An 18548-nucleotide genomic window follows, 5' to 3' on the forward strand; every position below is an offset into this window, starting at 1 on the left:
GCATCCATGGATATAGGAACCTGGCTGGATAGGGTGCCTTTTACTGTTTTTGATGATATCATGGGCCCGGAGTCTTGGATTTGAATACATTTATTCCATATAACTTTTGAATTCCCTTGTAAACTTGAAGTAGAACTTGGTGGCATTCGAATAGATCACGGATTAATTTGAGATGATTACATGGGATTCTACGCTATCTATGCCGATCAATTTCCATCTAGTACTAGTAGTCAATATTTCGATGGCGAACTGATGACCCCAGAAGACGTCTAATGACCTGATCGTGGATTTGAGAGTACGCCGGTGAGGTCTGTAGTAGGACATTGAATTGCGATGGATTTTACTAGTTCACTCATTCCATAGAAAATGTCGCTGTAGTTCCTCAAAATCCGCCTGATTTTCTCCGGTCAATGAAAGGCCTTGATCATGAAAAAGTGAATACATGGCATGAGGATCATCCGAAAACTCAACCGGCAATGTTATCGGCACAAAATCCCCTTCCACTGTCCCGCTAGTATAGCTCCCCATAATGGCATCGTATTGAGAAACTCCTGCCTGGTAAAAATTAGCTTCCGCCGAAGAAGCTCTCGCATTTGCAACCCCCATATTATTCAATTCAGTTTGAGACGCTGATGAAGCTTCGGGTTTGACCTCGGAAGTGCAAATCCCTTGCATGAAGGAGGGTAAGCGTTCGTGTAAAGATTGAAGCTGATCTCTTCGTGCACCGGCAGCATGATTTTGGCGCCCAGCCAGATAGTCAAGAAGCTGCAGGCCTTCTTTGATGCCGGGACTTGAGGTGAGAAAAGGGAAATTGCTGGAATCGCTGGGATTTGGGGAACTGATTATGGCTGCTAAGAGCAAGACGAAAGATGAAGAAAAAACAGCATCGAGGTCAAAGAATCCGAATACCGCTGTGAAGAGTTAGCTCCTAGGTCCCTAGCCAGATCCAAGGTTGGTTGGAATGTCACGAACAGATGATCTTTTCATCATTTAAAATTAGCATGTGTTTCAAATTATTACGCGCAGCCTCTATGCATATACGGGCAAGCTGCTGCAATGCACTGCTGCTTTCAGCAAAAGTTGTCTCGCGATCGAGTATCAACTTGGTGAGATGGAGAAGAACAGGTCGTAGAGTGAGGATAATTGCCTTGTAAAGACGAATTAGTCTTTAAAATTTGCGATCTTACCAACTATATGGAATCAAGTCTGTACCTGATAGAGCATTGTAAATAGCGAAATGCTTGTGCGTATCCCTAGCTTCGATGGGTCGCGGTTTGATTTGATGGGGCGCGAGGGATTCTGAGGAATTGCCTTGGCGATTTCAGTGAGTGTAGACATGATATCTTGCACGTTGTTACAAAATGTGTTCTCTGAACAAGTCTCATTGCTGTAAAGGACTATATGAATTTTAGCTGCTGCGATAGTTATTCGTATCTGATATTAGGATTTACCAGAGTATATTCTGCTTTGAATTTGCACAATCTCAATATTCAATAGAATAGCCCACGGGGCAGAGAAACCCGGCGAAGCAGTTGGGAGAGGAGAAGCGATCATTTTGTCGTCGAGGCTTAATGGACATCCCGTAGCTATCGTAAGACGTTTATCGTGCATTTGAACTGTCCACCAAATACGGTTGACATGCGTTGCTTGCGACGGTTGTAACTGCTCAAGGGTAGTTTTTCGATTGAGTTTATGCAATAAAGCTAGCCGAAAAGCAAGTCCAATCTATACAATATAAGCTTGGAAAAGGAACTGGAGGGGTACTTCGGTTTCATACATGAGTAGCCGCGTCATCTTTGCAGTCAATATTTTGGTAATACACCGCTATCAGTGCCAGAATCTCAATTCCGGCGACACCATGGGCTCTGATTTCACTGATACCGGGAAGTAATCTGAGAACTTCATTGAACAAGGCAAACCCTGGGGGTTCACTTGTCCCGTCCAAGTCCCCACGCAATAGTTTTCCAATCGCAAACACGAGAAGAATGTGAAGATACCAAATGCTGGTTCTCTGACCAGCGTCAAAATTATTTCTGTAAAATATCATCAGCTGGTCCGAGAGCTCCCTCTCATCGAAGTAATGTTGAGTACCACAAAGGTAGAGTAGAACAGTATCTAGAAGTTGATAGGCTTCTTCTACCGAGGGTAGACGCAGATTAGCATATGGCCCGTTTTGGCTCTGGTGTAGTTGGAGAGGAGTGCGATGCTGCGGGAATAGGCCTCCGGCATTCGAATTGAAGTGTGGCGCTTGTTCTTGGGGTGTATACGACATTTGTGAAAAATGAGTTGTTCGTTGCTCAAGAAGATCTTGTATTCGGTTCCCAAAGTTTTGACTTGAGCTAAGGGCGAAATGGGTTTCAATTTCTGAATAGGGAAATTAGAATAGGAAGGATGAAGATTGCCAGAATGGAACAAACGTTGCGCAGATGTCTCGGTTCCTGATGTCATATTTGGTGTATATGGTGTAGCAGAAGTCCTTCTCTGTGTGTTTACTGGCGTGGCGAAGACCTGCCCTGAATTCACATCTGCTATTTCGGTAGGATTTGATATGGCCGTCGAGCTCGGTATCTGGACACGGCCGCCATCTTCAGCCCCTCAAGTCGGTTAGTACGAACTATCATATTGGAATGAGTTGTATAAGAAGCGCTGACCTTCCGATAAGTGGGCCTGAGATTCGTACAGAGCCAGACGTGACTGAAGTTCCCGGACCTTCCTATATACCACACATCAGAGGCCCAGAAAGCCATAGCCTGGGTTCGAGGAGAAACATACGCCTCGGTAAATAGACGTCTATCATCTGACACTGGAAAAGTGCATTGAATGTCTCGGCGAGTACAATAAAGACATGGATATTGACCAGAACATTTGACCTTCTTTTTTCTGCAAGTGTTGCATCTGCGATGAAAATATTAATTTACCAGAATACGTGACCAAGCGGATGAAACCTACGCGGATACAATCTTTGGTTTTTCTTTAGGCATTGTCAGCGCAGACGAAGAATCTGCACTCGTGTAGGATATTCGGACATTCTTCCACGCAACGTATGAGACGCGAGATGTGCAGCGCGTCATCCATCTTCGGTTTGCAGATACACGTGATTTGCCCGCCCAACTATTGGGCCGATGAATTCCAGTATACTTAACTGGGATGTTTTACCAGTTCAAATTTTTTTACGATTCGAGAATTGGTTCAAAATCTGAGGATATCCTAGCCCTCAAGATGTCATACTGAGTACGTTCATCAGGTCGAGAAGTACTTTGAGGCCTGCGTTACTTGACCGGAGCGTATTTTTGGTAATTTAAGTAATTTACCCGTGCAAATAACTATTAAGTCTATATCCCATTTCAACTACATTATGATGGTATACGATAAGAAACCCCATTCCGCTGAAAATCAAGCAGAACCACCTTCTTTTTATTGATTGCAGTGACTTGAAAATCATATTCAGAATGGTGTCAGTGTTTTACCGTGGCTCGCTGAGCTGTGGATTGCGGTAACGAGAGATGTATAGCAACGTAAGATTGACGAGAAAATATCCTAAGTAGAGCTTACCGCAAACCGCATCGATAGCTGTGGAAACTGGCTAAGTCTTATTGGGAAGACTTGAATATCGGGGACCGCTTTTGCATTGGAAGTGCCGAAATAACTCCCACACTCATCTCCAGGAATAGTTTCGGACCCTCTCTCCGAAAGGCGGAGACTGTATCGGAGGGCACCGAGACGCCCCCGGAACATTGGCCAACTTGGATGGGCTGAAACTTTGTTTGCCCTCTCTGAGAACCCTACACTGGTCAAATTGACCACAAAGGGATTGGTAAAAGCCAGTTAGAAGTATAATTATATTCAATATCGGTATGGACCTTTTTCAAAAATGGACTTGGATTCATCGTTGCTTGATGAAGTAGGCCCTGGAAACATCCTCGCTGGGGGATCAAGGCCTAGCCATTTTCTAGTAACGATATCTGGTGATAGGGTAATTTATCCTTCTTGACAAAAAGATAGATTGTATTTATTATTGTAAGGCCAATGGTGATTTGGGTAAGTTTAACTCCGACTGAGCATTGCTAGCCTAGCTTATAAATACTCAGTGTCCGCATGGTCTGGACATCCATTTCAGTGAAGAAATACTACTAGCCATCATGCTTGACAATCCCCTCGCAATCACGACCTCGTCTTTGGGCCTTCATCCTTCTCATACACTCCCGGAGAAAATCCATGCTGCCGCCTCTGCCTCGTTTTCTGCGATCGAAATCATCCACAAGGAACTCGAAGACTATGCGCTCTCCCAAGAACCACCATTGAGCATACGTGACGCTGCACAGATCATTGCAAAATTATGCTCGTCTGAAAACTTGGCGGTGTTATCGTTAAACCCTTTCAAGAATTTCGAGGGTTATCATTCGCCTCTAGAAGATCGACTCGAGTCTGCGCGAAACTGGATCGAGATTGCGGCGTGCTTGGGAGCAAAGTACTTGCAAGTGCCATCCCAGTTCGACACTGCAAACAGTTCCGGGGACTGGTCACGCATGGTGGCCGACTTACGTGAACTAAGCGCCTTGGCAGCTTCATACTCTGTCAGCATCGCCTACGAAGCTGTGGCCTGGGGTACCTATATCGACACTTGGGAGGAATCGCTCCGTATGGTCCAGGATGTGGACCGAGTCAATTTTGGACTTTGTCTCGACAGTTTTCACGTGGCTGCTCGAGTGTGGGGGGATGTCACGGTCAAGAGTGGTATGCGTGAAGATGCAGATTCAGCTTTGCAAAAGTCCCTTGATCTATTCGTTGAAACATGCCCACTGGATAAGATATTCTATATGCAGCTCTCAGACGGCGAGATATTCCTGCCTCCATTAACGTCAGAACATCGTTTCTATTCGGAAGATCTACTCCCATCTATATGTTGGTCGCGAAACATGCGGCCATTTCCGCTTGAAGAGGAGCTAGGGGCGTACCTTCCTGTCACAGCTATTTCTCACGCATGGCTGAAAAGAAAAGGCTGGAAGGGTGTCGTGTCGTTGGAAATCTTTGACTGGAGAATGAGAGAAAATGAATCGCCCCGGCCGAATGAAAATGTACAGCGAGCAGTGGAGTCTCTGCGAAAATTATCGACAGCCTTGGAGAAATATGCATAGCTTCGAGACCTGTAGTATCAATAATGATATTATACGTGGGATTCAGGGATAAAGGAAATGAAGAATAGTGTGATGTGTGTGGTGAAGAAAGATAGAGTAAGAGAGCTATGTACAAAGAGTCTGTTCCACGAAAAAAAAATTACAGGCGTTGGTTCGATGTACGAGGCTCAACCCCAAACATCCTGTTCTGTACTTTAGAACTGAATATTGAAGATTATCTATTCCATCTCAGATCTATTCCATCTCAGGTAGCTACTAGTCTGCCATTAGAAGGCGGAGGCCAGTCCAGTCAACAAGGGCTTGGATTTTGCGGTGTCACCGTAAAATACCGCTATACGAGTACATATATACAACTACTGACTACCCTGCGCTTATGTAGCGCCATAAAAGAAAGGGTCTTCAGTCTTTCAAATTTATTCATTCTTCTAGCACATCACAATGCCTCCATCTACCTTGAGAGCTCCACCAGTCATGAACCGAGAGTCCGCGCTTCCCAAAAATGCCAATAGGGCCGCAACATCCGCCACCTCTGCCCATCTACCAAGAGGAACAGTTGCTAGCATACTCTTCATCTTTTCCTCGGGCCAGGCGGCCAGAAACATGGGTGTATTGACACCACATGGATGGACCGTATTGACACGAATATTGTGCTGGCCAAGTTCAGCGGCGGCAGTGATACAGAGGCCTCGTAGAGCGAACTTAGAAGTGGAATATGCTGACAGGCCAGGTGTCGCACGGAGACCGGCGATTGAAGAGATCAAGACAATGCTCCCTCCTTTCCCGGAGTCTTTCATGGCTTGACCACAGTGCTTCACGCCTAGGAAAGCTAAATACTCCGTGTTAGTGACTGATTATCCATAGCTATGAGTATTTGACAAATAAACACTAACCGGATCGACAATTCACTTGCATAACCTTGTCATACTGGCTGACATCTGTTTCCAGAATACTAGTTGACGAATATGAGATGCCCGCGCAGAGTAGTGCAACATCGATCTTGCCGAATTTCCGAGTGCTTTCGTCAACATATCGCTGGACATCCTCCTCGGCAGTAACGTCCGCCTGAACAGTGAGGATCAAATCATCTGGATCCAAATCCTTCCCATCAGGTAAATATCTGATCGCACCAATCAGCTCCTCCTTTGACTGGGCCAGTCTCTGCGGATTGATGTCTACCAGCACGACTTTTGCACCTTCAAGAAGATACCGACGAGCAGATTCCAGGCCGATATTCCCCGCGGCTCCAGTGATGAGAGCAACCAAATCTCGTAGGCGATTTGGGATTGGATCTTGAGGAGGCAGCGGTTGAGACATGGCAGCTAAATTTCGCACTTCAGGCGACTTCAACTGCGAAGAAAATTGTGTTCTGTTTTGCAACAAGACTTCGATTCTTTTTAACCACACATTTATAAATCAGTCCACATTGGTTAAAGCTGTTTTTTTATTCCTTTAGCCGCAAGGTTTAGGTGGCTGAGATCCTCTGGAGTGCATGATGTAGGAATTTCGGGCCATGGTCCGAAACAGGGTTGAAACAAGATGCGGGGGTTTCGGGCTGGTCCGAGTGGCTGCGGTCTAGGTTTCCAAGTTGTGAATATTTCGTTGGGCAATCTGTGAGTGGCAAAAGGCAAACTGGAATAGCTAGGTCTGTAAAATTTCACTTCGACGATGGCTTTCTCCTGCTCGTTCTACGGGTGGGACTGGAGGGGTTCGCCACAAAAAGGTTTGAATACGATCAAAAACCTTGTCCGAATGAAGTTATGTCAAATTATGGGAGTTAAGGAACGATTTAATCAACCACAGCTCAGGTAGAACCATCTCATTATAATCCAATATCAAATGCATACCGCTAGTTATAGCCTGCTAGTATTATTGTGGCTCCGGTCTGTGTCTCCTGCGAGCTTTGCCTTGTCTTATCGTACGTTTCAACCCGAATTTGGAAAGTCTCCAATCAATTCACGCATTCTCCATATGGAGGCCACTCTGTTTCTCCTGTTGGGCCTCTGTAGCTGCCATTGTCGTCGATCGTCGGAATTCCTGGTAATTTTCTTGGGCTTTGACGGCCAAGATACTAACATTTGGTCCGAACAAAACGCCCATATCCTCCAAAGGTACCCCCTTTGTTTCAGGAACAAATAGGTATGCAAATATCAAAGCAACAACGGTGCATGATCCGAAGAAATAGAACGTACCGTACTTGATAGAAGCCACCATGTAGGGTAGCGAATAGACAATAATGAACTGGGCTAACCATTGCATGCACACAGCACACATCATGCCAATGGTCCGCACACGAGTGGGAAGGACTTCCGATGCAAAGATCCAGGGAATGCCATTCCAAGAAAACCCGTAGAAGATTGCATAAATGTAGATCATTGCAACCGCAGCCTGGGAACCGGAATCGCTAGGAGGGATGCGGTCGAAAGAATCGCTGACTTGGGAATAAATGGCCAAGTAGAACATGGCCACGCCAGCGCCAACTGCACCCACAAGCAAAGGCCCACGACGCCCAAAACGATCTACAATCCAAATCATGAAAACAGCTGTCGTGGCCATCTTCACTAGCCCATAGACCCCAGTGGCTAGCAGTCCCACAGAAGTCCCGGTGAATCCAATCTAGCATTGATATGAGAGTTAGCGCCATTTTCATAAGAACGAGAACGGTGGATTGGCTGATGAGGCTCGATATCTTACTGAGCGAAAAATAATAGGACTATAGTAGTTGATAGCATTGATTCTAGAGCAAATGTTAGAATCTGTTCAAAAGGAATAGATAGGCACAATGCATACCCAGTAAGGTTTTGCAGAAGCATCAACATAACTGCAATAACGATTCGGTTGCGAACACCAGGTGCAGCACATTCATGCACGATTTGGAGCAAAGTACGTTGTTCTCCGCTAAGCTCAAGTTCTTGACTGACTGCAGTTTGTATCTCAGCCAACTCATTGACCACATAGGGGTGGTCCACTGAGAGATGACGGACCCAGGCCAGATTCTTTTGGGCTTTGACGTTTTGATTCTTGCTGGCAAGCCAGCGCGGGCTTTCGATCATCCATGTCATGCATATTAATAGTAGGCCGGCCGGGACTAGCTGTATACCTACTGGAATTCTCCATTGTGTTGCGCTTGTGCTCGAAATGTTCTTGTTGACGCCATAATTGACCCAGAATCCAAAAACGAGTGCGATCTGTAGCATGATCTCAAAAATTCCAACTAAGCGCCCGCGAATTAGAGCAGGGGAACATTCAGCAATATAAATAGGGATGATGGTGGACGATGCGCTGGTCGAAAGATTTCCAAGGGGTTAGTTTCAGTCACGAACTTGAACATGACAAACCGCAGAGAGTATTACCCTATTCCCAGCCCTGTGAAAATTCGACCAACATAAAGTGCCGATATCTTTCCAATCAGTTGAATAGCGGCACCGATAGCAAAAATAACACCCGAGCCCAGAATGACAGGCTTGCGACCGAAATACTCGGCGAAGAAGAACCCGCAGATGGCACCAAAGAACGCACCCGCTTGGAACATGGACACAACATTGGATGAAAGAGAGGTCGAGTCGCTCTCATTGAGACCGAAAGAGTTTTTGAAGGCCGGTAGCTCTAGTGTTCCTCCAATGAAAGCAGAGTCATAGCCATACATTGCGGACGCCTATGAGAAACTCATATTAGTGGCCTAATACTCGGACCTTTGAATTTTCAAAATCCCTACCCAAGTTGCGGATAATGCGACCATGTAGATACGATATCCATATATTTCTGATGGGCCATCATCGCCATTCCGTGAGGACCGGGCGAAGGGGTTCTTCATAGTGAGCAATAGAGCGCAAAAGAAAAAGATAGAGGAGATTCTGCGTCTGCGATGATGACTTGTGGGCAATTGGATTATAAAGTGTGTCTGGACCACTGTCTACAGCGCTTAATAACCTCGTTGGTTGTGAGCTAACTCGGTTGGATCTCGAAAACTTAAACCACACGGCTCGGGGGGCGCGTCCGAAATACGGGGTATCCCCACAAACCACCGTGGGAGGTTGAAATACCACAGGTATTATTCCAAAACCCCGTTTTATGGCCACCGAAATGCCAAATATACCAAATTACTATAAAAAAATCAAATCAATGCTGGCCAATTGATAGTGAACCCCTGTCTAGGTGTACGATAGTCCTAGTATAGAGTTATCCGCAGCCAGAAAGGCAGTAAAACTGTTGATTAAAGGCACCAGGAATGCCCCGATCCATCTAATTCAGATCTGAGAGACTATAGATGTGATAGAAGTTCCAACCCATGGGATGGCTAGCTATTCAAGAGAGAAGGCGGCAACGAAGGCGATCTGAATGCCTGAGGCCTATATGCCTCAAAAGAATATCCACAGCAGAGCAGACTCGGGATAAGCTTATGTGAAGTCAGTTACCAGGAGGTGTTGAAGGCAGTCTTTCTTGTTAAATATTATACCCAGTTGTAAGACGACTCAACTTTCAACTTGTGGAAGTTGGAACTCGCCCGAGAGTCCAAGGGTTGCTTGAAATATACAGTACTCCTAGGTAGTAGTAACTTCTAAGGTTGCAAAACCCCACGCCACAAGTACCAGTGGCACTGGCACCTTTCAGGGTTTCTTCGTTTTTTCTTTTATAGACAAGGGGATTATATTGCTTTTCAAATATGGCTCATGAACCTGAAGGTGCAGTTAGGTGTGACTCAGTGGCACCGTCGGCACTTTTTCACCCGATTGCCCAAGGGCTTGTCTCCCTGGCACTTGCATTTTCTCCGCACTGATCATCCCTCAAGCTTCAAGTTCCACCACCCCACTGCTATCCCCACCAAGCCTGCCCGCAGGTGATCATGCTACTCCAAAGCCCATCAAGCGTTACATTTCCCAACTGCTGATCAATATGTCACAGCACCACTGACCGCCTCTGAAACCTACGCTTTATGCCTAGTACATGCCTCGATGAGTCGGACATCGAAGCGGGGTAAGCTTTTCCACAAATCCACCTCTATAGTAGATCTTCCTAGCAAGGCAATGATAAACCCGACATCCAATTCAAGCCCGGAGTTCTCGGCTTTGGGAATTGGGGGTTACACTGCGGACAGCACAGGTCTGGGCTAAGCTGGGGCTGGGGCTGGGGCTGGGAATCGGAATGGAGATGGGGATCGTCTGGAATGTATAAGACACAGCACGACCCTCGCTTCTTTCTTTTTATTCGTACTGTGCAGACCCTTCTGTCGATGGGAATGACCTACCTTTTACCGAAGATTCGACTTATATCCCACGTTCGACCCCTCACATATCCAAAAGAGGACAATTCCAAACAATGCATTTCCGCTCAACGCTCGCCCTGGCGAGTTTATTGCAGAGCGTCACCCCGGTGATAAGCCTACAAGACTCAAAATTTAAACCGGGCCTCTCACAATACGTGAACCCGTTCATTGGATCTGAAGGTCCCGATGGAACTGGATTCGGTGGTGGTGACATCTTCGTTGGCGGGGCGCGCCCATTCGGCGTCGCTAAAGTGGGCATCGATTCCACGGCGGCTAATTGGTCTACTGCTGTGTTGAATGGTGGATGGACTCCCGATGGCAATGTTACGGGGTTTAGTATGATGCATGAGAGTGGAACGGGAGGTGCGCCGAAGTATGGGTTGATTGCCCAAATGCCGCTGGCCTCGTTGGAGGATGTTAATGTTTTGGATAATATGACTTATAGTCAGCCAAGGGTGAGTCCTTTTGCTTCCAAAGTTCCTTGGTTTCCTTAAATACTGCACTGAGGGAGCGTACAATGAGTGACGGCTAACTGGAGATTTAATTATTATAGATTGGGAAAGATATCGCAAGTGTGGGATACTACAAAACGCGATTGAAGAGTGGTGTTGAGGTTGAACTCTCTGCGTCGCGCCATGCTGGCATTATGGAGTATTCGTTTCCCAAAGGAGAGAAACACATTTTGTTTGACTTATCACACGTGAGACTATTTTTCTGTGTCCTTAGCGAGGATTCCCGCTTATGATTGAATAGTACCTACCTGCCTCCCCCGGCGATACCGGCGGCCAATTATTCGCTGGGGGTGAGATCCAGATTCAAGAAGATGACCAGTCTTACAGTGGATATGGGACATATGTCGGTGGCTGGAATAACGGTTCGCTCTCAGCATGGCTGAAGTCATATATCTGTATCCCTAGCTAACCGTACAAAAAAACAGGCGCACCATTTACAGTCTACTTCTACGGAGAGTTCAACCAGCGCCCCCAACAGGCGCAGACTTTCTCCGGACCAAACACCGACCCCATGCCCCGTTATCAGAATCTCGCAAACGGAGGGATCAGCGAGCCCGAGTTCGGTAACCAAACTGACAAGGTCACCTCCGGACCGATGAACAATCGCATCGGCGTGCTTCTCAGCTGGAATGATGGCCCCGCCTCGCACATTACCTCACGCGTAGGTATTTCATCCATGTCCATTGACAGAGCTAGGTCATATGTCAAAAAGGAAATTCCATCCTGGAAGCTGAATGACACCGTCAACGATGCTGTCGATGAATGGAACCAGGACGTTTTCAACAAGATCCAGATTCCAATCGATGGCTCGGCAAATATGACCCACGTCAGACTCCTCTACAGCTCCCTATACTTCATGCACTTGATGCCGTCGGACCGAACCGGTGAGCATCCCCTCTGGGATTCCGATGAGCCATACTGGGACGACTTTTATACGATGTGTGAGTTTTTGGCGATCCTTCTATGCTATGTTATGCCATGCGGCACCTGCATTTTGTTTCACCCATCTGACAGGGATATTATTAGGGGATATTTTCCGCTGTACTGTCAGCTTTTATCATATTTTCCAACCAAAGTATTACGAATCTATGATTCGTAGCTTGATTGATATCTGGAAGTGAGTTGAACAGCCTGCCGCCCAACCAATCAATCAATCAATCAGATAGCCAGCATCAAGCTAACCAAAGGATCGATCCGCCAGACACGCAGGATTCATGCCAGACGGCCGCTCAGGAAACTGGAACGGACTCGTACAAGGCGGGTCAGATGCAGACAACGTTCTCGCAGACGCATACGTGAAAGGTCTACGAGGAGGAATTAATTGGACCGAGGGCTACGCGGCGATGGTAAAAGACGCAGAAGTAACACCGTACAATACCTTCGACCCGACCGACTTCACAGCAAGCACGAAAGAAGGGCGCGGGGCGCTGGACGACTGGAAAGAACTGGGCTATGTCTCGTATGACCGGAACACGCGGTGTATATCGCGAACGGTCGAGTATAGTCTCAATGATTTTGCAGTGGCGCAGGTGGCCAAGGGCGAGAGTCCTGCGGATGTAGAGAAGTATTTGAATCGTTCCACGGGATGGCAGAATATCTGGGATGAGAAGGTTCAGAGTCTTGGGTTTGAGGGGTTTTTGGCGCCTAGGTTGGCGGATGGGAGGTTTAATAGTTCGTTTGATCCGCTTTTGTGTGGTGGGTGTGAGTGGAAAGATGTGAGCTATGAGGGGATTCCGTGGGGTGAGTTGTTCGAGTTGGATTTGGATTTTGCTTTTTCTTTTGCAAGATTGTTCGGTTATGCTAATGAGAGTGGCAGAATATTCGTTTGTGATCCCGCATGATGTGAAGACGCTGGTCAAGTTGATGGGTGGGGACGAGACCTTCGAGAAGCGACTGGACATGATGGTGAGTATTTACCTGTCATCTGAGTAGGATGAAAGATAATTGCTTGTCATGATTCTAACTTGAAATAGTTTAAACCCAACACATCTGTCCAGGATCTCGGGGCCAATGGCGCTGGCATCACAACGCTGATCAATATCGGGTGAGTTGGACCGCAGCTGTTGACAAACGAGCAACACGACTGTAGCTTGAGACAATATCGATGCTAATGCAGCAACCGCATCAAGTAATGAGCCGGACTTCGCCACACCATACCTGTACAACTACATCAACAAACAGGCCAAGAGCGTGATGCAATCCCGCAGCCTCGCCAACCAATAGTATGTTTGCATCGCATCCCTGCAAGGATCTAACCTGAATGCCAGACAAAGAGATACCTGTTACTAACATAATGCAAAATGACAGTTTTAAAGATGCAGCATATGGAATCCCTGGGAATAGCGACGCCGGAGCTATGAACTCCTGGTTGTTGTGGCAGATGTTGGGAATTTATCCGATCGTCACTCAACCAGTCTACCTGCTATCGTCGCCATGGTTCCCAGACTTGAATATGACGATCAACGGCGACAAGACCCTGCGGATTAAAGCGACCGGACTGGATGAGGGGTATTTCGTGCAGGGGGTGCAGATCAATGGGAAATCGTGGACAAAGAACTGGTTCGAGCATGAGGATGTGATGGTTAATGGAGGGACGATTGAGTTTCAGCTCGGGAAAGAGGCGACAGAGTGGGAGACGGGCGAGGTCCCTCCTTCACCGGGACATATGCAGTTGAGTAAATAGAATATAGCGACAGTGGTATAGAATTCAATGGAATTTTTCCCTTTGAGATACATATGTACTGTAGGATGGAATTTCCATGCATCGTGGCATGATGCCCGCGCGTCATGACCTAGCCCCACCTGTACAGTAATGCAGGTCTATCTTCGTTTGCGCCTCGGTCCATTCAAATCAAAAGCGGAGACGGGAAAGCAAAGTTCAATCGAGAAGAAAGCTGGAACAGCCAATGGTCGACAATCGGGGGCGAGAAAATGCAGGAAATGCAGGTTTGTTGCGCTGAAGGGGGGGGGGGGGCTGGGTTTGACGTCAGCGGGGAGTTCAACAGTACAATATGGACTGGAGTAGTTAGTATCAGTCTTAAAAGGTTTAGTTTGTACTGGATTGTGCAATTATGAGCCGTTAGCAATGTATTTCCCTCTTTATAAAGCTGCTGCTGTTTCTGAGGCTCATTCAGTTTTTCTTGGTTTTTCTTTTCTTCTCCCCTCGCTGGCGGTTCCCAGCCACACCATAAACGACATCTGCAACTCAATCCACCTCATCCTCCATCAGCCTCATCAAGTTAATTGTTGACTTGCTTAATCGATTTCAATTTAAATCCCGAGACCGGATCTGTGATCCAAATCAATAATCTATAACTACAAACCGTGGGGTAGTTCCAATGGTACGTCGTCGGCCCGCCGGCCCAACCACGGCTCACCAATATCCAATATCCATTTCCATTTCCAATGCCAACATTCAACATCTCACCTTCTTTCACATTCAATCCCCCAATCGCATCGCTCTCTATTTCAATCGCTGACCACTCTTAGGCCCCCGTTAATCACCTCGCTTCTCGCGCTCCCGATGGCTGCCCCAGTACCATATCTGGTGGCGCCATCGCCGGCATCGTCATCGGCTCGATCGCAGGAACGCTGCTAGTCCTTTGGTTGTGGCGACTTTTCAGTCTACCCGGAGCCTTCAGTGGAGGACGCGAGCCCGATGTCGGATATCGGCCTCCAGTGACTCGATCGGGTCGCAGACGCCGCAGTCGCGAGCCTCGAGTGGATTATATCGAGAAGCCGAGACGCAGCTCGTCGAGACGGCATCGCGATGAGTACTATACCGATGACGTGCGGCGACCGGCGAAGATTTATGTGACAGAGTAAAAGGGGCCCAGGCCAATGGTTGAGTGATCTCTTGGATTGAATTGGATCGGATTGGCGAGATGCTGATGCAATGGTGAAGTCGTTTCGGATTGCGGATATGCGGATATGACTGCCATGGCGATGATGATTTTGGATGAAATACGACCCTGATGGCCATGTTTATGCAGTGAATTATGAGTGCACGATTACGATAATGAATGATTTGATATTCCTTTTTTTAGAAAAGGCCCTTGGGACGCCACATCGTACGCTAAGTCAATAGTCACGATGGATTCCGCGTAGCCCACCACCCGGGGCCGCTACGAGGAAGAGCCCACACGTCACTGTCTTTGAAGGGACCTCGAGTGAATCAATCTCACCTCGAGCTACGATGAACATCACTGCTGTGATTTGGGGAACGAGGAGAGATAGGACTATATGTAAGTACGCAATTTGGTCGGGCCAAGCAATGCCAACTTGTCCGCAGCTGCAGCTGCAGCTGCAGCTGTACCCCCTGAGTGCGACGCGTGCAAGTGACACAGCCAAACCTCCACAAATACTTGGAAATACTTGGCCTCGAGGGATTTACTAATTGTGGTCAGAGGGTAGACGTAACGGTCGACGCCACAAAGCATCATTTGTGTGGGCAATGGAAAGGAGAAGGGCATATGTAGGAGCATTCTATGGAGTACTCCGTACCCAATGGACGGAGCATCGCAAGTAGATACCCAGGAATCAATGGGTAGGTAGGTTCTGGTAAAATGATTAGATATGATTCTAAAAATGAAAAGCCATCTTTATGATGATCATGACCAAAATTCAGGGGAAAACCTCAAGTGAACCCATCCCCACCGGAAACCCACAGTGAAGGGACCCGCGGGATCCAGCAGGAAATGAGACTGGAGACTGGAGACTGGCGGGGCGATCAAAACCGGAAAATAAAAGAAGAAATAAGATGGAAAATATTTACGGAGGGAGGGAGATAGTGATCTTTGTGTGTATTGCAGTGTAGTGCAGGGCAGATGCAGCAGTAGTTGAAAGGGGGAAAATCTAGATTGGCCGATCACACGAGCAGAGCACAACACACACACCCACCACCCACTTCCCACTTCCCACTTCTCATCTTCCACCTCCATCCTTCCACTCTCTCAACCAATCCCACCCTCCAACACACTTCGACTCATCAAATCAAGTTCGTGCCACTCCGGCAGTTGACCATGCTGATCCCTGATCCCTTATCACGGCCCAATGAATCCCCAGAGTTCCCAGCTCCAGTTCCAATGGTTGTGCAGAAACGGGTCCGGCCGCCATCGACATATTCGGTTTAGGCCCAGGCACGGGGCTGCTGCCCAGCTGAAGCTATTCCCGCTTATGGTTTAGGGGATGTACCACAAAGACCCACTGTCTCTCATTTGGGGCTAGTCACAAACAATCGCCGTGCAGATTTCCCCTTACACCGTCCACTGCGGCCACCTGCCCAGCTTTCAAAGTCAAAAAGGGCCCTGCACTAAGGGCTAGTTTAGGGTCCTCCACTGGGTGGCGCGGTGGATGTGGTGGATGCAGGTCCCTGGGTCCCTGGTCCCTGGCGTGATTCCCCCCCGACGGCCTTCGAGACCTTCTTTCTTCCATCCTCTCTTTCCCCAAATTATACCGCAGGCTTTCCTTCCAATCCTTACCCGGTGCGACTTTTCGCCCATCCATTCATTATACCTGCAGGTAATACCCTGTAGGATCTATCGAGGCTCGTCCTCGTATCCATTCATTGCTATCGGATTGCCTGTGCTGTATTCTTTCGGGAATCGACGGAGAGACAAAAACACACAACACAAGGAAAACTATACAAACAAACACCAAACGCGAGACCAATTGATTCACCAAAACGACGAACTAGGGACATCACTATGAAGGCTTTCAACCTCGCCGCTCTCGCGGCCCTGGCCGGATCGGCCGCCGCCCAAACTTTCAGCGCGTGCGATCCCACAAAGAAGGACGGCTGTCCAGCGGACTCGGCCCTCGGCACCGAACACACCTGGTACTTCAACGAAACCCTTGACACTGCTATTTGGAACATGAGCACCGGCTCAATCAACTACGTCGATGATGGCGCTGAATTTACCCTCGAGGCCGCCAAGGAGTCCACTCTTCTGCAATCCAACTTTTACATCTTCTTCGGCGTTGTCGAATCTTGGGTCAAGATGGCCAAGGGTCCCGGCATCATTAGCAGTGTTGTCCTGGAGTCCGATGATCTGGACGAGATTGATTGGGAATGGGTCGGCTACAACACCTCCTCTGTGCAGACCAACTTCTTTGGTAAAGGTAACGACTCTACCTTCGACCGGGGTGGCTTCAGCAATGTCGCCAACGCCGACACCGAATTCCACAACTACACCACCTACTGGGACCAGGAAAAGTTAGAGTGGTATATCGACAATGAGATCGTCCGCACCCTGAAATTCGATGATAAGGGCACTCTCGGCGGCAAGAACTACCCCGAGACCCCCTGCCGGGTCAAGGTTAGCGTCTGGCCCGCCGGTACCAAAGAAGCCGCCCAGGAACTGTCGACTGGGCCGGTGGTCTGGTCAACTACGACGATGCCCCCTTCACCATGACCCTTCAGAAGATGCGCATCAAGGACTTCCACACTGGCAAGGAATATACCTACGGCGACAAGACTGGCGACTGGCAAAGCATCAAGGTGGCCGATGGCAACTCGACTACCCTGGACGAGCTGAACAAGCCTCCCAAGAAGTCCCTGTCCGAGAAGTGGGACGATCTCGGTACTGGTGCCCACGTCGGCGTGTATGTCGGTGCCTCGGCGGCCGGTGTTCTTCTCATTGCAGGATTTATGCTCTGGTGCCTCCGCCAGCGCCGTAAGGGCCGTCTCGAATACGCTCTCGACGACGCTCGCTACACCAACGAACGCACAGATGCACAGAACTTCCAGAACGACTGGAAGCAGACTGAATGGAGAAACAGCGGCTATCGCCAAGTTAGCTGATAGCTTGGCCCATCTTTCTTCTTTCTTTTCTCCTTTCTCTCTGCAATCTTTTCCTTTTCCGCCATGAACGGGTTCTGCGAACCCACCCCCCGCGATTCCAGTCCCGGCGCAGCCATGAATGGATGAGACTCTCTTGTTTTCGCTTTCGTGGGGCGTTCGTTCGGCCTTGGGTATCTTAATGACTCTTCTCTCCATCTCTTGTCTTCCTATATCTCTCTCGCTCTATCTCCCTCTTGTTTCTCCCTTTCTTTACACCCCCGCTCTCCATAGCCACTGCACTCGCTTCTGGGCTCCCTGTTGACAACACCTCCCTTCGGTTTCTGGGCATCTTTGATTTTCGGTCGTCGGGCGTCTTGAGGCTTTCTTTCGCCGTCCGGTCCGTTGGGGGCCATTCTTTCGAATCCATATACGCACGACCTGTACATACCAGCATTGGATCTTTCAATTCACTGTTCATCTTCCAGTTATTTCTTTTATATACTTGGTAAACTACTAGTAGAGTCTTGAATTCTCACATCCCATTCCAAGACCTTAACGGATAGGGAAGTTGGCTTCCACCTTACCTTGAGTAAACGTAAAATGATAAGGACTGAAGTATGTATGCAGTCCCGTCGGGTCAATGCACCTAACAACTTGAAGACTGATACGATATCTACTCGCAACAATAGATAAATAGATCGATTCATAAATTCCCTCTATTCTCTTCGACATAACTGTAAATAAGAATACTAACTGGTATACTCGTATACACCCCCAGTCCCACTCATCCCAATTAGGGCTAGTGTCCGACTACCGGCGACCCAATGATTCACTCCAATCGCCCGCTCTCCGCCTCCGCC

The 18548-nt window shown here is 48.0% G+C and overlaps 8 protein-coding genes across 8 annotated transcripts; 4 read left to right on the forward strand and 4 right to left on the reverse strand.

The window, feature by feature from the left end:
• Window positions 1-348: 348 nt before the first annotated feature.
• Window positions 349-2272, reverse strand: N7509_004874 (fungal specific transcription factor domain-containing protein; the record flags this gene model as incomplete). The annotated part of the gene is made up of 5 exons (XM_056629511.1): window positions 349-911; window positions 973-1147; window positions 1213-1397; window positions 1452-1725; window positions 1778-2272. 5 exons carry the CDS (start codon window positions 2270-2272, stop codon window positions 349-351), a joined length of 1692 nt encoding a protein of 563 aa, XP_056488813.1.
• A 1867-nt stretch (window positions 2273-4139) lies between these two features.
• Window positions 4140-5135, forward strand: N7509_004875 (sugar phosphate isomerase/epimerase family protein; the record flags this gene model as incomplete). Its single annotated transcript, XM_056629512.1, has 1 exon — window positions 4140-5135. One exon carries the CDS (start codon window positions 4140-4142, stop codon window positions 5133-5135), a length of 996 nt encoding a protein of 331 aa, XP_056488814.1.
• A 452-nt stretch (window positions 5136-5587) lies between these two features.
• On the reverse strand, window positions 5588-6449 carry N7509_004876 (SDR family NAD(P)-dependent oxidoreductase; the record flags this gene model as incomplete). Its single annotated transcript, XM_056629513.1, has 2 exons — window positions 5588-5961; window positions 6026-6449. Coding segments are annotated over 2 exons (798 nt in total), but the record flags the coding sequence as incomplete, so codon positions are not given.
• A 639-nt stretch (window positions 6450-7088) lies between these two features.
• N7509_004877 (sugar porter family MFS transporter) lies at window positions 7089-8946 on the reverse strand (the record flags this gene model as incomplete). Its single annotated transcript, XM_056629514.1, has 5 exons — window positions 7089-7748; window positions 7827-7869; window positions 7923-8414; window positions 8486-8787; window positions 8848-8946. 5 exons carry the CDS (start codon window positions 8944-8946, stop codon window positions 7089-7091), a joined length of 1596 nt encoding a protein of 531 aa, XP_056488816.1.
• Window positions 8947-10448: 1502 nt separating this feature from the next.
• Window positions 10449-13590, forward strand: N7509_004878 (GH92 family glycosyl hydrolase; the record flags this gene model as incomplete). The annotated part of the gene is made up of 10 exons (XM_056629515.1): window positions 10449-10850; window positions 10949-11095; window positions 11149-11302; window positions 11333-11848; window positions 11922-12024; window positions 12109-12647; window positions 12694-12812; window positions 12881-12951; window positions 13037-13129; window positions 13215-13590. 10 exons carry the CDS (start codon window positions 10449-10451, stop codon window positions 13588-13590), a joined length of 2520 nt encoding a protein of 839 aa, XP_056488817.1.
• Window positions 13591-13992: 402 nt separating this feature from the next.
• On the forward strand, window positions 13993-14732 carry N7509_004879 (uncharacterized protein; the record flags this gene model as incomplete). The annotated part of the gene is made up of 2 exons (XM_056629516.1): window positions 13993-14040; window positions 14397-14732. The coding sequence occupies 2 exons, from the start codon at window positions 13993-13995 to the stop codon at window positions 14730-14732; spliced, it is 384 nt and encodes a 127-aa protein (XP_056488818.1).
• Window positions 14733-16612: 1880 nt separating this feature from the next.
• N7509_004880 (glycoside hydrolase family 16 protein) lies at window positions 16613-17709 on the forward strand (the record flags this gene model as incomplete). The annotated part of the gene is made up of 2 exons (XM_056629517.1): window positions 16613-17243; window positions 17264-17709. 2 exons carry the CDS (start codon window positions 16613-16615, stop codon window positions 17707-17709), a joined length of 1077 nt encoding a protein of 358 aa, XP_056488819.1.
• Window positions 17710-17915: 206 nt separating this feature from the next.
• On the reverse strand, window positions 17916-18101 carry N7509_004881 (uncharacterized protein; the record flags this gene model as incomplete). Its single annotated transcript, XM_056629518.1, has 1 exon — window positions 17916-18101. The coding sequence occupies one exon, from the start codon at window positions 18099-18101 to the stop codon at window positions 17916-17918; it is 186 nt and encodes a 61-aa protein (XP_056488820.1).
• Window positions 18102-18548: the final 447 nt, after the last annotated feature.

This window comes from Penicillium cosmopolitanum (genome assembly GCF_028827165.1).
Source record: "Penicillium cosmopolitanum strain IBT 29677 chromosome Unknown utg000006l:49.0-5199605.0:1.0-5204138.0, whole genome shotgun sequence".
In the NCBI taxonomy this organism is placed as follows: Eukaryota; Fungi; Ascomycota; class Eurotiomycetes; order Eurotiales; family Aspergillaceae; genus Penicillium; species Penicillium cosmopolitanum.